Below are 14,597 nucleotides of genomic sequence, written 5' to 3'. Positions count from 1 at the left end.
ATCTCCGGAGACCAAATGGTGTCCGCATTGGGTTGCTTTGATATAGGGCTCCAAGCATCCGCTGAGTGAGGGGGGGGGGGGTGATTTGGAGAGAACATCTGGGAGGGAATGGGAAAAAAGGGTGGGGGGAATGTGTCCTTTTAAGATGAGGCTTTTACTTTGTGTGCTTTAGACTTTTCAAAGACGTGACCAAGAATGCTTCTTACTTACTTAGTTCTTACAATAAACTTTTGGATCTAACTGAAGTTTGCTGTGGATTTTTTGGTCAGAGCAATTCCAAGTCTCACAGGCAACACCCCCCCTCACTTAACCTGGGATATTTGATACTGAGTTTTTTCCCTAAGATCTGCATTGATCCACATTGTTGGCAGTGTGAATATGCTTCCGAATCGATTCAGATCGCTCTATATCATTAAAGGAAGGGAGGTGGCTCTATTTTAACCCGAAATGATGCCATGTGTGAATAACACAAGGGTTAAATGATGTGAAGAGATTTGCGAACCCAACATGTAATGGGAACAACAAACCCAATATGCATCAGTGCAGTGGTCCACATCTTGGGACAAAAAAATGAGTGTGAATGCCCCTATAGACTAGGAACTCTTCCAGGACAGCAAGGTTTGAACCTCTGCTCAGCCATGGAAACCCACTGGGGACACACTACACTCTTTCAGCCTCATGGCAAGCCTCTTTGGAATATTTTTTTTTGGGGAGGTAGCGTGGTTTAAGCAGGAGACAAGGGTTCCCATCCTCTTTGCTCATGTCTAGAAACCCACTGGATCACTTTGGGCAAACCACACTCTCTCAGTCCTAGGGGAAGACCATGACAAGAAAACCCTAGATAGTTTTGCCTTAGGATTGCCAAAGGTTGGAAAAGACATGAAAGCACACACCAACAACAGCAGGTTTGGAGTCTGGGGGCCATTTTTTATCCCCTTGGACTGGCTGTGGGCTGCAGCTGTGCTTTAATCATTTTTTGGCCTTGTGCAATTCAGTGCTTTGGTGTCTTAACCAGCTGGGCTGCTTTTCTCTCCTTGTTGCTTCATTCTGCCTGAGAGGAGGACTAGTCCTGTCTTTCAGATTCATCATCCTGAACATGCCTCCATCTCCCAACTTTGATCCCTCTTTTCAGCTCTATCCAGACCATGCACTCAGCCATAGCCATCCTTGATGCTTTGGCCTTTCTTTATGGAGCAAACTTATTTTTCTCCTCTCAGCAGGTCACATTGATGTGGCTGGAGATTTGCCAGTCCGCGTTGCACCAGGGGAGAGGCAGGCGGGTGACGGGACGTCCCTCCCGGAAACACCTAATCCCAAAATGGTGAGAAATTGGGCAGGGGGAGAGTTTGGCTTGCCAGGGAGGAAGGTAACCATGTTTGCGTGTTGTGTTGTATTGCAGAACAAGGGCAGATGGTCTCACCCAGCACATATACCATCCCTCTCTTTGCTTTCAGATGTCGGCTGTCTATGCAGAGCTGGAAACCCGCCTGACCACCGGCTTTGGCGGGAAGCTGAGCAACTTAGCCGTCCACCGGGCATCGCCTCCAGTGCCAGAGCAAGGAAATCCAGCAGGTAAAAGAGGGATGGGCCCAGGGGCCCCATGCAGCCCCCAGGACTGTATTTTGGGGCTTTCGTTCCCCTAGACTCCCCAGACTGCCCTTTTTTTCTGGCCAAAAAAGAGCAAATCATTTATCTCATAAGCTTCTAGAACTGCATCTGCACTGCAGAAATAACCAGTTCAGCACCGCTTTAACCGCCATGGCTCCATGCTATGGAATCCTGGGTCATTTTGTGAGACATTCAACTGTCCTTGTTGCAAACCTAGTTTTCTTTTTCATCCCTTTTTTGTTAACCTGCAAATTAGGTTTGCAACAAGGACAGTGAAAGATCGAAAGTGAATACACAAAGGGAGAAAAGAAATAATACAGCCGGCTCTCCGTATCCACAGACTCTTTATCCACTCATTCAACTATGGGTAGCTTGAAAATATAACTGTTCGTAACAACTTTCTCGCCCCATTTGTTTCAAATTTTAAAGGAGGGGTCCAAGATAGTGGGTTACCTGTCCTCTCCAAATAGGTTTGACACTTTGGACAGTTCTAACTAAAGCCCAAAGTAGATTCGCCACCTTCACTGACTCGGGGGCCAGTAAGCTGTCCCATTGCTTATGCAAACCATCATGCAAACATAATCCCGATACAAGGTAATGCTAGGATATGATTTCTGGTTTTGTCTCCCCCGCAGGTGTCCGGAAATCGGGTCTGACCATCTCCTGGCAGAACGACCCCACTTGCTACTACCAGTCTCATGGTGGGGGCCTCCCTTCCCCTGGCAGTACTGAATCCAACCCCTATGTCAGCCTAGACAGCAGCCCGGCTCCTTCCCCCAAACATGGCGTCTATGCCCTCAGCCCACTTTCCCGGAGGAAGAAGCTTTTTACCTTCTCGCGCCCACCACGCAGCCGGGACACAGATCGCTTCCTGGATGCCTTGAGCGAGCAGCTGGGCCACCGGATCACCATCGTGGATGACTTCCTCACACCAGAGAACGATTACGAGGAGGTAAGAGCACTGCAACAAAGGTGCAAAAAAAAAAGTTAGATCTTTCCTCAGGAGTCCCATGCAAAGAGCAGCCAGATGGGAGGATCTGTCCCAAATTGCAACCCTCTGATGGCTGGGAAAATGACCCAAGATATATTATTGTACCCAGATTATCTGGCCAGCACAGGAGACCATCTGTTGGCACCAGTGCCTGATGGCGTCCATGTCAGTAGGGCATGGTTTTTGTCTAAAGGAGCCATCCAAGTGCTAGACCTTGCCTCTGGACAGTTTCAGTAGTCCCTTGAGGTGCATCTACACTATAGAAATAATGTAGTTTGACAACAAGTGCTGTTGCTCCATCCTATGGGATCCTTGGATTTGTAGCTTTAGCCTTCTCTGCCACAGAGTGCTGGTGCCTCACAAAAACTATAAATCCCAGGATTCTGTAGGTGGAGCCACAGCAATTAAAGTGGTGTCAAACAGCATTATTTCTCCAGTCTAGAGGCACCCTTGGATAACTGAAAACCCAGAGTCAATTCCCTGTGCACGCGCATGCACACACCCACACCCATACACCCATGATGTGGAAGCCATCAGCCACCACTATCTATTGGAATATCACCAGTTCCAAGCTGACATGGACTGGTTGCCTATAGCGTGGTTTTTAGAGACCCCTGGACATGGTAAGAAATAGATCCTCCAAGTTGTTTGGAAGGACCAAAGGACTGTATCATATGTGCATGTACCTGTGTGCCTTCAAGTCACTGGTTGACTTCGGACCTCGCATGGATTTCATAGGTTGTCTTACGCACGAAATACACAGAGGTGGTTTTGCCAGTTCCTTCCTCCTATATATACAGCCTACATCACAAGATATTCCTTGGCAGTCCCCCATCGAAATACTCACTAGGCCTGATTCTACTTAGCTTCCAGGATCAGACAGGATCTGCTGCCTTGTGGCAAGAACATTTCAGATCCTTCAGGATGGCAATCATCTACTAGCGAGGCTAAGATTTGGGAGAATTGCAGTGTCTGGGAATCGGTGCATCGGTATCCCATGCTCCACACCAGAGCAGGACAGCTGTGCCTCTCCCTGATGCATCTCACAGCCCCTTCTCCATAATCTCCCACTGCCCTATGGAGTGTCTCTGAGCACCCCTCTTCTTGTTTTCCCATGCCACCCAGATGAGCTTCCATGATGACCAGGGCAGCTACGTCACCAATGACCTGAGCAGCGCCAGCGAAGACCTGAGCAGTAGTGAAGGGAGCTCCCTCACCTACTCCACCATTTCGGACCACATCCCTCCTCCTCCCATTAGCCCCCCACCGCCACCACCGCCACCACCCCCTCCCCAGTTCCACGACCCCAAAGAGGACCAGAGGAACCCCGAGAAAGGGAAGAAGACCTTTGCCCCTGCCGCTTCCTCCTCTTCCTTGTCCCCCCATGCCAACCCCCCACCTGGGCACTCCCAGCTTGCACCCCCGCCTCCCCCACCACCCCCTCCTCCCCCAGTCCCCTGTGCACCCCCATCGGCCCCCCGAGGAGGAATCGTCCCCCGAAGGAGCAACTCCAACCACATGAGCGTCAAGCGGCTGCGTTGGGAGCAAGTGGAGAATTCAGAAGGCACCATCTGGGGTCAGGTATGTGCTGCACATGCAAGGAAATGACTTCTGGATGGGTAGCATGCATACAACCACCTTGGCCTGTATCCCTCCTAAAATTCAAAATTCCTTTATTTGCAAGCATCCTGTGAAACCTGAAAGCTTGTACCAGTTGGGTCGCAAAAATGAGTACCCTGCTTGTTTCAGGTTAGGGTTACACTTTGTAAACTGCTTAGTACGTCAGTAAGCAGTATAGAAACGTACTTGCTATTGCAATTGCTAGTTGGGACTCTACCATTTTAATACAAAGTCTTAAATCCTGTTGGCACCTTGTTTCTGTTGTTGTGTTCCTATCTTAGTTGAATATTTTTAATGTTTATATTTAGTATATTTTAAAGCTGTGTTTCCTTTAACCGTCGCAAGCTCCCTTGGGTCCCAAAGTGAGGAAAAGGTAGGATATAAATAAATATACTCTTGCTACTAATAATAATCTTTCCTTTCACAGCTTGGGGAAGACTCTGACTATGACAAACTGAGTGACATGGTCAAGTACCTTGATTTGGAGCTGCATTTTGGAACCCAGAAGCCCACAAGTGAGTCTTAAGGTCTCTCTGTGATGGCAAACACCAGCAACTCTCTCTGTCTGTCTTATGGATTTAAACCTTTGTTTCCTCCTCCTCATATCCCAGGACAAATAATTTCTGTTTTCTCTCCATTGTGTCCATGTGGGAAGAATTAATAATTTTGTGCAGTCCTTGCTCAGTATCTGCATATCCCAAAGTGTTTTGGGAAATTTCTTCTGTGCAGAAATACACCTGGTTTTTTTTCTTTGCAAAATATTTATGGGCCTGAGGCTGTTGCCGCAATGTAGAACAACCTTCTTATTGGTGAGGAACAACTATGAATTAAGTGCTTAAAGCAGCTTTTTTGTATTTTAAAATTGTAGATTTAGCCATCACCTGCATAGACCTTCCAGAGCAGGGGGAAATCCTTTCTCTTATGCCACAGTGTTATAATACTGTACAGTAACATTCAAAATCCACAAAACAGCTGAGTTGATAAAAGCGATTACTGGAACAACCAAAATGCACAAAATATATGATGCAAGGTTTCAAAGCTCCACTGGCTTCTTCATCAGGCAAAGGTGTTAAAAATCAAAGACTAAGGAGAAAATGAGGAGGTGGGTTGGCCAGGCAGGGACTTGGTGATGGTAGCACAGTCTCATTTCCAGTTGGAGTCTGGGATCTCATGTGTGTTGTCTTGCCATTTTGCAGCTGACCGTCTGCTCTCCAGCCCAGGGATGCATGTGCCATGCTAAATGGTGGCATTCAAGGATTTCCCGGCATGCACCAGCATTGCAACACCATTTGTCCTCCTTTCCCACATTGTGCTTCCCTGCCTCACAATGACTCCCCTCCATATCCCTTGTTTTTTCCTTCCTGGATTCCCAAACCCCATCCTTATCTCTGATTAAATCTTCCAGTTTCTCTTCTAGAGCCGAACCCCTTGCCAGAGTCCTTTAAAAAGAAAGATGTGGTTGAGATTCTCTCACACAAGAAGGCCTACAACACAGGTAAGTGGATGCCCAGGGAGGAGGGAGAGTGGATTCCCTGCAATCAAGGGGCAAGGATGTGGAAAGGTATTTAGGGAGAGGAGAGGTGGGCCTTTCCCTGTGCCCAGGCCTGGTTGCTCACACTCTCCAACAGACCTCAGAATCAGAGAACTGTAGAGGTGGAATAACAAAATCATTGCGCTGGAAGGCCCATATAGTCACTGGGCTGGATGGCAACCCAAGGACCATGTTGCCAGGGAGGAAGACACAGCCAAAGAACTCCTAAAAGTTGCCCATTCAACCTCTGTTTAAATAACTCCAAAGATGGAAAGTCCACCACCTCTTGAGGCAGCTCTAACAGTTGGGAAGCTCTTCCCAGTCACAGAATTTGAGAGTTGGAGGGCCATCTAATTCAACCCCATTCTGCCATATAGGAATACACCATTCCCAAAAGAACTGTGATTACAATCGCAGGTCAGTCATGCGAAAAGCTTAAATAAGAAGAGTATTGGCAGAAGGAGACCAGAGAGAGGCCCGGCTTAGCTCCTGTGGACGGAGGCCAGGAGCGCACCCAGAAGGTTCTGAATCCTGAGTCCTCATGAGATGCACCTGTGAGGCTGGTGGGAATGAGAGAAAGCCATCCCCTGAGGATCTTAAAATGTAGGCAGCCTCATACTGAGTTTCCTATCATGCTTCTCCTTCTCTGCCCAGCCATCCTGATTGCCCACCTCAAGCTCTCCCACATTGAGCTGCGCCAAATCCTCTTGAACATGGAGAGCGACCGTCTGGAGGCCACGCACATCAAGCAGCTGCTTCTTTATGCCCCGGATGCCGAGGAGGTCCAGCAGTACCACAGCTTCCAGGGCAACCCCAGCAAACTGAGCGAGCCAGACCAATTTGTCTTGCAGGTGGGCCACAAAGGATGCTGATGCTGTTGCTCCATGGAGGCAGGGAAGGTGGCATGGTCCAGCAACACATCCTCTAGCATTTCACAGATGGAAACTGGACACGTCTCGTCAAGCACTCCTCCAAAGACACCTGCTCCTTGCCATTCTGTGTCCTCATCTTTTCCTTCCTTTTCCAGATGCTTTTGGTTCCCGAATATAAAACCCGGCTGCGTAGCCTCCACTTCAAGACCACTCTGCCAGAGAAGACAGAGGAGATCACTGCCAGCTACGAGTGCATTTTCAACGCTTCCCTGGAGCTGAAGAACAGCAAGAAACTGGCAAAAATCTTAGAGGTCAGGCAAGACAAGTGTATTTGCTGTGGCCACAAGGGAGCAGCCACTTCCTGGGCATTTTGTGGTTCCTGGGGAAATTTCCTAGAAGCAGACCCCCATCTGTCTGGGCAGATGAGGTGCTGCCCTTTTAACACTGGCATCACCCATCAGGCATTCATATACCCCCCTTGAAGTGTCACCCGGTGTGGTCTGAACTCTCCTAGTGATGCTCCTTCTTAAACTGTAATATCTCTGCTAACTAGCAGGGTAAAGTTCAAGTTGCATGTAGAGCTTGCAAAGGAAGAGGCTGGGTAGCAAAGAAGGTAGGCACACAGAGTTAGAAGGGACTGCAAAAACCATCTTCCCCTGTTCTCTCTCTGTTAGGAAAAGGCCAGGTTTGGGGAGCTTCAACGAAGTAAAAGTGAGCTTTGGAGGAGGGTTGAATGGGAGAGTTCCTCTTGGAACAAAGCGGGACGTGACCAGAGAGGAATTCCAAATGATCCCTAATGATGCCAGAATGACACCTGGTTAACATTGCTGGCTACCCATTAACTCCAAGTTACGATTGAAGCGTGCCTTTCCCAGAACCATGAGCAGGTCCCAGCCCCAGAGGAAGTTTCTGGAAGAGATAGGGAGCTCATCTTTGACCCCCCAAACAGGGAGGAGAAGGGGTCAAAGGGCCTCACAGAGATATCTTCAAGGTGGGACCCAAGTCAGAACACAGAATTCACTTACGTTTCATATACACATAGCTGGAGGGTAATTTTATACCCAATATTTGTAAATAATTTTTTGTATGACATTTTGTGCATGAAATTTGTAATAGTTCTAACTCATGGTGACCCTGTAGATGAGATATCTCCATGAATCCCTGGTGGCACAGTGGTTAAATGCCTGTACTGCAGCCACTCACTCAAAACCACAAGGTTGTGAGTTCAAGACCAGCAAAGGGGCTCAAGCTTGACTCAGGCTTGCATCCTTCCGAGGAGGTCACTAAAATGACTTCCCAGATTGTTGAGGGAAAATTAGCTTACAGTTGTAAACTGCTTAGGCAATATGAAGCGGTATATACTGTATCTACTCGACTATAAGTCAACCTCATGTATAAGTTGAGGGCACGTTTTCAGGCCAAAATTATGGATTTTGCTATGACCCGTGGATAAGTCGAGGGTAAAACTTAGGGCCATATAGCAAAGGATCTAAAGGATGAAGCAAAGCAAAACAATGTGAAAGAACTTATAAAATTCCAGCAGACATAGCTCTTTGTGCTTACTCTTAAGGCTGGATGGATGAGAGAATAGAGCGGGTCGGTGCTTCACATATTATAATCTTGCTTTTCACCAGGAGCTGGTTCCTTCTTTTAAATAAGAATTAAGATACAGTACTTACATTGACTCATGGATAAATCGACTCAAGTTTTTTGGGTCAATTTTACAACCTAAATTTCTAGACTTATACATGAGTATATACAGTAAATGAAGCTTGTTTGTTTGTTTTGTTACTCCACTGCAGTCTTGCCCAGATCCTGCAAGCCCTTGCCCATAATAACCCCCCTGATGGAGTCTATCCATCTGGTTTGTGGTCTTCCTCTCCTTCTTCTTCCCTCCACCTTTCCTAGCATTATTGTTTTTTCTTGTGACCCATGCCTTATGATATGGCCAAAGTACGATAGCCCAACTTGATCATTCCAAAGAGAGCCCTGGTCTGACCTGTTCAAGAACCCATTTGTTTGTCTTCTTGGCTGTCCATGGAATCCTAAGTACTCTTCTCCAGCACCACATTTCGAATGAGTTAATTGTCTTTCTGTCTGCTTTCTTCACTGTCCAGCTCTTACATTCGGGGAATGCAATGGCCTGGATGGTTCTGACTTTAGTGCTCAGTTGTATGTCTTTGCTTTATCGACCAGTTATTATTACAAAGCCTTCTCTTTGCAGTTTGTGCTGGCCATGGGCAACTACCTGAACCACGGGCAACCAAAGACCAGCAAAACCACTGGCTTCAAAATCAACTTCCTGACTGAGGTTAGTGGCGCCAGAGAGGTCTGCTAGGGAAAAAGGGTATTCCAGTTAAACGAAAGGAAACATGTCATTCTCTCAGCCCTGTGCCATGAAAATTCCCAATTCATAGGGTCCAACAAAATGGTATGTTTAACACAAAAGGATTTGTTTTTGGAGAGGTGCTCCTCTGAAAGCTGAAATACAGGTTTGTCTTTGCATGCAGTTTTCTTCACTCACCCATCTTGCGCTTTCTGGGCCTGTGAAAATAAACATAGGCTAAATTTGCAGAATTTAACATTTGAAGAAGACTGCAGAATCACTCTTCTCAAAATCCTTGTTTATTTATTTATGTATGGTATTTATACCCCGTCCTTCAGCCCTAAAGGCTCTCAGAGCAGCTCGTTGCAGGAGGAGGAATGGGCCACTTGCTGGGAATGCTCATTGCCCTCAATATGTCATTTGACTTCTAAATTTATAGAGCAAGGAAAGTTCCTGCCAAGTTTCCGAAGTAGGAGCAAAATTGTGGATAATTCCTCCTGAAACTCCTAGGGGCCATTTTAAGAATTATTGGTTGTTGTTCTTTTAAAAGTAATTTGGGGGTCTCCAGTGTCTACAAAAACAGCCCTGGAGGGCTACATGTACATTATTCAGGAGACATCTTGTGGTGCAGAGTTCCACTGACTATTTTTGGTGTGCTTTGTTTGGCTTTCTTCCAGCTCAACACGACCAAGACTGTTGATGGGAAATCCACCTTTCTGCATATTCTTGCCAAATCGCTTAGCCAACATTTCCCAGAACTCCTGGGCTTTGCCAAGGACCTGCCCACGGTGCCACATGCTGCCAAAGGTAAGATGGCCAAGGAAAGGGAGGATCTTCTGACACATATCTTGGCTTTCCCTGGAAACAGAGGCTTCCTGCCCTGGAGAGGTCGGTCTATTGGGGCTGCCTCTTCCAGGGCAAATCAGAAGGGCTGTTGTGCATTGTGGCTCATTCCCCTGTGGAGTTTATGGAAAGGAACGGCATGTCCTGAATTTGCCAGAGTCAAGGTGCAGGAATCATACAGAGTTGGAAGACACCCACAAAGGCTATCCAGTTCAACCTCAATCTGCCATGCAAGAAGAAACAATCCAAGCCCTCCATGTCACAGATGGCCATCCTGCTTCTGCTTAAAAACCTCCATCACCATCTGGTGTAGCATCTTCCATTGCCAAACTGCTCTCACCATCATTAAGTTCTTCCTCATGTTTAGGTGGAATCTCTTTTACTGTAGTTTGCATCTATTGCTCCAGGTCCTCTTCTCTGGAGCAGCAGAAAACAAATTTGCTCCCTCCTCAATGTGACATCTCTTCAAATATTTAAACATGGCCATCATGTCATCCTTAACCTTCTCTTCTCCAGGTTAAACATACCCAGATCCCCTAGTCGATCCTTATAGAGCTTTATGATTTCCAGACTTTTCCCCATTTTGGTCACCCTTCTCTGGATGCACTCCAGTTTGTCCACATCTTTCTTGAATTGTGGTGACCAGAAGCCAAAGAGAAAAATTTAATGGTGCTTTGCATGTTTACAGAGACCAGAGCTGTACATGCTGCAAACTGGGTCTGGAGAAAAGGAGGTATACTGTGAGGATAGCAACTACCTTTGATTTCATGGCAAAAAGGGGGAGAAGGAGATGCAGGGACCCAGTTTCCTTAATGCTTCCCCTCTACTTCTTCTTTTGCTTTAGTGAATCAGAGAACTTTAATGGTGGACCTCAATGACCTCCATACCACCATCGAGGAGATCGAAATGGCCTGCCAGAATATGGTGCCTTCCCCCGAGGACAGGTTCACAACTGTGATGAGCGTATCCTTTGGCCTGGGAAAAGTAGGGATGAAGGACAATATTTCCTATTGTTTGCTAACTGGACCAAAATATGAGTTTTCTGACACTTGGAAAACCTAGGCTGCTGGCACGCTGCAGAACTGATGCAGTCTGACACCACGAAATCTTACAAAGCGATGGCTTTGGAATTGGGTTTCTATGGAATAAATGAGATTAAAGGAAGCAAAGGCATCTCTTTCTCTCCTTGCCTCCCCAACTTTCTTTCTCTCTGGCAATTCATCCTGGGGTCTGTTTCTCACTACAAGGCCAGTGGTCCTTTCTGGAAGTTTGGAAGACAAAATCCCACCCTAGGCATGTGTTTCTCCTTAGCCTTCCTCCTCTGTAGGCCTTCTTGGAGATGGCTCATCCCACCATCCAGTCCCTGGAGGATCTTCAGCACAGAGCCATGGAAGAGTTCAGCAAAGTCCTCTCCTTCTTTGGGGAAGATGCAAAAGTCACCACCTCCGAAGCCTTCTTTGGCATTTTCGCTGAGTTCATGAGCAAGTTTGAGGTGAGGTCCAACTCTGTGGGTTGCTGGTTTCTTGGCCTCGATCTGGGATGGTAATGGTCAGCCAGCCAAAGAGCTAGCTGTTGGCTTCTATATTGAAAGGGTGGCCAATTTGCTGTGGGTTATATTCCCAACTTTAAAAGAGTCATCCAAGGCGGCCGCTGCTGCACAACAGTCAGCCCTCTGCATTTGTGGCTTTGACTTTTGCAGTCTCAGAGAATATGGGACTTGGCGTGTAGGGCTGGCATCTCTTGTCATTAGAGCAATCTTGGTTTATAGTCCAAACTTTCAAGGCTCTGTCCAAGGACCTAATCCATCCAACCTTAGTACGTTGCCTGAACTGACAACAAGACAACAACCTCTCCCTTGTTTCCTTCTTTTCCCACAGAGGGCCTTCAGCGACATCCAAGCTGGAGAGCCCCAGCGGAGTCTGAGGGTAACGCCACCTCTTGCTTGGTGACCGGATGATCGAGGACTGGGAACAGAAGGCAGGTGCTTCAGGTGATGCCTGGCTGTAAATACAAGGAGTGGCAACTCAGCGTGGATGGAGAAACCATTGGGGACAGCAAAGACGTTGTTTTCCTTCTTCTGTCTGGGGAAGACATCTCTGCCTGTGCCCTCAAGGTGCATTAAGGGAGCAACAGGGAAGTGGAAAGGACCACTTTGCTGGGTCTCTAGAGACTCAAGGAGTGGACATTTTTCTCCTCTGCATTATTCAGGAGAGGTGAAATCCTCCACGTGGAGGGCGCATGAAGACAGCCCATTGCTCACCTTTCTTTTATCTTCATTTTTAATGGCCTTTCTGGAATTCCATTTCTTTGCAAAGAGAGGTAGGAGGTCTCAGTGGGTTGCATGGAATTGACCAACCCATAGATTGGTGCAAGTGGGGGAGAAGGCAGGTTTACCCCCCTCATATCCTGACCCCTTTCCCCATGAGAGCAACTGCCAGTTTTCCAGCTCACCTGAGCAACCCCTGAGAACCCCTTGTGTCCAGCTCACACAAGCTGGTTTGCATTGCTCTTTGCCCTTTTCCAAGAATCCCAAGAATCTCTAGGGCTATGTTCTTTGCACCGCACTCTAATTCAAGGAGGGCTGTGCATAGACATTGCTAACATGCCAAGTGTCCACACTACACAGCGATAGCACTGTGATCCAATTTTAACTGCCATGGCTCCATCCTACAGAACCCAGGGATGTTTATTTTGCTCTGTGCTGCATTGCTTTAAGGCTGTAGTCCTGGGGAATATCCTGGAGAATTCAAGCCCATCGTCGAACTACAAATCCCAGGACCCCAGCCATGGCAGTAAAAGTAGGGTCAGTCTGCTGTACAGTGTGAATACCTGGGGATCTTTCGCAGCCAGGATTTTGAGATTTTTTTTAAAAAAAATCATCTCCTGAGGAATTGGATGGCTCCATGGCAGCTGTTGGTTCTAATGTCCCATTAGACATGGTTTAGAAAATTAACCCCAAGGGGCTCCTTGCAACACAGATCACTCCTTGCATCACTGGCAGAAGCAACATCGGCTCTTGTCATTTCTGTCCATGCGCCATCAATAGAGGAAAAAGCAGGTTCACTGTGGCCTTGGCTGAAAACATGGACTTGCCACCATCCAGTGCATTAACAATACCAAACCACACTCGCCTCTCGGGCTTCTTTGGTTTCCTTTCTTTTCCAAGACGGTAGCCCAGCCATATCTCCTCCTGCAAACTGTTTCTTCTTGCCATTTTTCAAGTGCCAGGTTAGCTTCTTTTGATGACTGAGTCTCTTGTTGTGCGGCATCTTTGCTACTCAGCTTCACATCACTGGAATGGTCATAACTGCATCCAGAGGTATCATGGGGTTTGTAGTTTGCAAAGGGTACCTAGAAAGTACCAAGGCATGCTGAGAAGAAAGGAGCTGAGAATGTGATGTTGGTGTTGCATGCCTTCAGGTCTTTTTCAACCCTAGGGTGAGCCCTTTATGGGATTTTCTTGGAAAGATTTGTTCAGAGGGGTTTGGCTTTACCTTGCTCTGAGGCTGAGAGAGTGTGACTTGCCCAAGGTTGCCCACTGGGTTTACATTCCTCAGCAGGGATTTGAACCCAGAGTCATAGTTGACTCCTGCATGGGGAAGTCAGTCACTTCAATTCTGGACGTAGTTCGTAGATGTAGTTTGATCCAGTTTCACATTTGATTTATTTATTTATTTAGTATTAAAATATTTATATACTCTGTCCTATATCAAAATGATCTCAGGGAGGCTTATAGATAACATTAAAACATCAAAACATTGGCAGAAGTAGACTCAAATTTACAAAGGCTCATGCAACAACTTCTTTCTCAAAAGGTGCTACAAGATCCCTTTGCATACTGACTTTCCAGTAAGCTGAAAACGTCTTAAACATCATAATGAATTAAAAACAGGTTTTTAAAGACTAAAATAATTAAAACTATGTGACATTAATATTTGGGATCAATTAATGAGGGAAAAGGAAAGCCTGGTAATTATGAATACTTATTTAACAATAATGCAAAGATTTACTAAACTCATAAAAATTGCATATATTTACTCCAATAATACAATTTAAACTATCCAGTGGAATAATTTTAAACCTCCGCGTCCCCTACCTTGACTGTGGTTCCAGAATTGCTGCCAATTGGCCAAGCCAGCTTCTGTACTACATATTCTGGGATTCCTCAGGATGGAGCTCTGACAAAGTGATATGAAACTGATAAGGATGCAGTGCAGGTAACAACAATCTCCCTCTTATGGTCTGTCTCGATATATATTTATCATTGCCACTCTTTATTCTGAATGAGATGTATAGTGCCCAGATAATTTTATTTTTCCCTTCCCAAAAGAGCTGTTTATTTGAATCTATCGAGGCGCTTTTATGACTAGATTTGCTCACTGTTGTCATTGTGCGAGGCTGCAAGGCTGACTCCAATCTCTGTTTCTGGGTGGCATTTTCTTGTGATGTTTTTCCAAAGGTTGGAGAGCTCCTACCAAGGACTGTGTATATATAAATATATATGCCCAGCTTTGTGTGTCTGTCTGAATCTCTGTGCTCCTCCCTTGCAATAAAGCAACCTTCCTTCTTGCAACAAAGGCATCCCCGTGGAAGATTACACCCCATGTATAACACTTGTTACTCTGTTCCTGATGCAAGACTTACGGAGAGAGACAGAAGAGGACTCCTCTAGACAGAGCAAATGAGTCAACAGGTTCCAGTATTTGCTGCTGGAGTTCTCAGGTGTTTTGTAAGAAATACCCAAATAACAATGGAGTTTCTGCGTTCCCATCTTATTTTCGTATCCAATGGCTATGTCTTTGTCTA

General features: G+C 46.4%; 1 protein-coding gene across 3 annotated transcripts in view; it reads left to right on the top strand.

Annotated features, from left to right (window-relative positions):
* Positions 1 to 14,385, top strand: part of GRID2IP (Grid2 interacting protein) — a 34,475-nt gene extending 20,090 nt beyond the window's left edge. For 2 of the 3 annotated variants that reach the window (XM_089539801.1, XM_089539802.1), the window contains 13 exons: positions 1,218 to 1,321; positions 1,455 to 1,572; positions 2,244 to 2,560; positions 3,725 to 4,180; positions 4,647 to 4,734; positions 5,637 to 5,714; positions 6,405 to 6,601; positions 6,778 to 6,933; positions 8,847 to 8,933; positions 9,626 to 9,755; positions 10,636 to 10,754; positions 11,119 to 11,283; positions 11,669 to 14,385. In XM_089539801.1, the coding sequence (XP_089395927.1) occupies positions 1,218 to 1,321; positions 1,455 to 1,572; positions 2,244 to 2,560; positions 3,725 to 4,180; positions 4,647 to 4,734; positions 5,637 to 5,714; positions 6,405 to 6,601; positions 6,778 to 6,933; positions 8,847 to 8,933; positions 9,626 to 9,755; positions 10,636 to 10,754; positions 11,119 to 11,283; positions 11,669 to 11,740 (2,087 nt within the window). In that variant the 3' untranslated portion in view covers positions 11,741 to 14,385. Of the gene's footprint in view, positions 1 to 1,217; positions 1,322 to 1,454; positions 1,573 to 2,243; positions 2,561 to 3,724; positions 4,181 to 4,646; positions 4,735 to 5,624; positions 5,715 to 6,404; positions 6,602 to 6,777; positions 6,934 to 8,846; positions 8,934 to 9,625; positions 9,756 to 10,635; positions 10,755 to 11,118; positions 11,284 to 11,668 lie in introns of all 3 variants that reach the window. The other variant, XM_089539800.1, reaches the window with a different exon arrangement.
* Positions 14,386 to 14,597: the final 212 nt, after the last annotated feature.

The sequence above is a fragment of the Sceloporus occidentalis genome, unplaced genomic scaffold (genome assembly GCF_023333645.1).
Source record: "Sceloporus occidentalis isolate IW3139 unplaced genomic scaffold, rSceOcc1.0.p SCAF_10, whole genome shotgun sequence".
NCBI classification, from domain to species: Eukaryota; Metazoa; Chordata; class Lepidosauria; order Squamata; family Phrynosomatidae; genus Sceloporus; species Sceloporus occidentalis.
The sequence above is the reverse complement of the archived record's forward strand: the minus strand, read 5'-3'. Positions and strand labels throughout refer to the sequence as shown.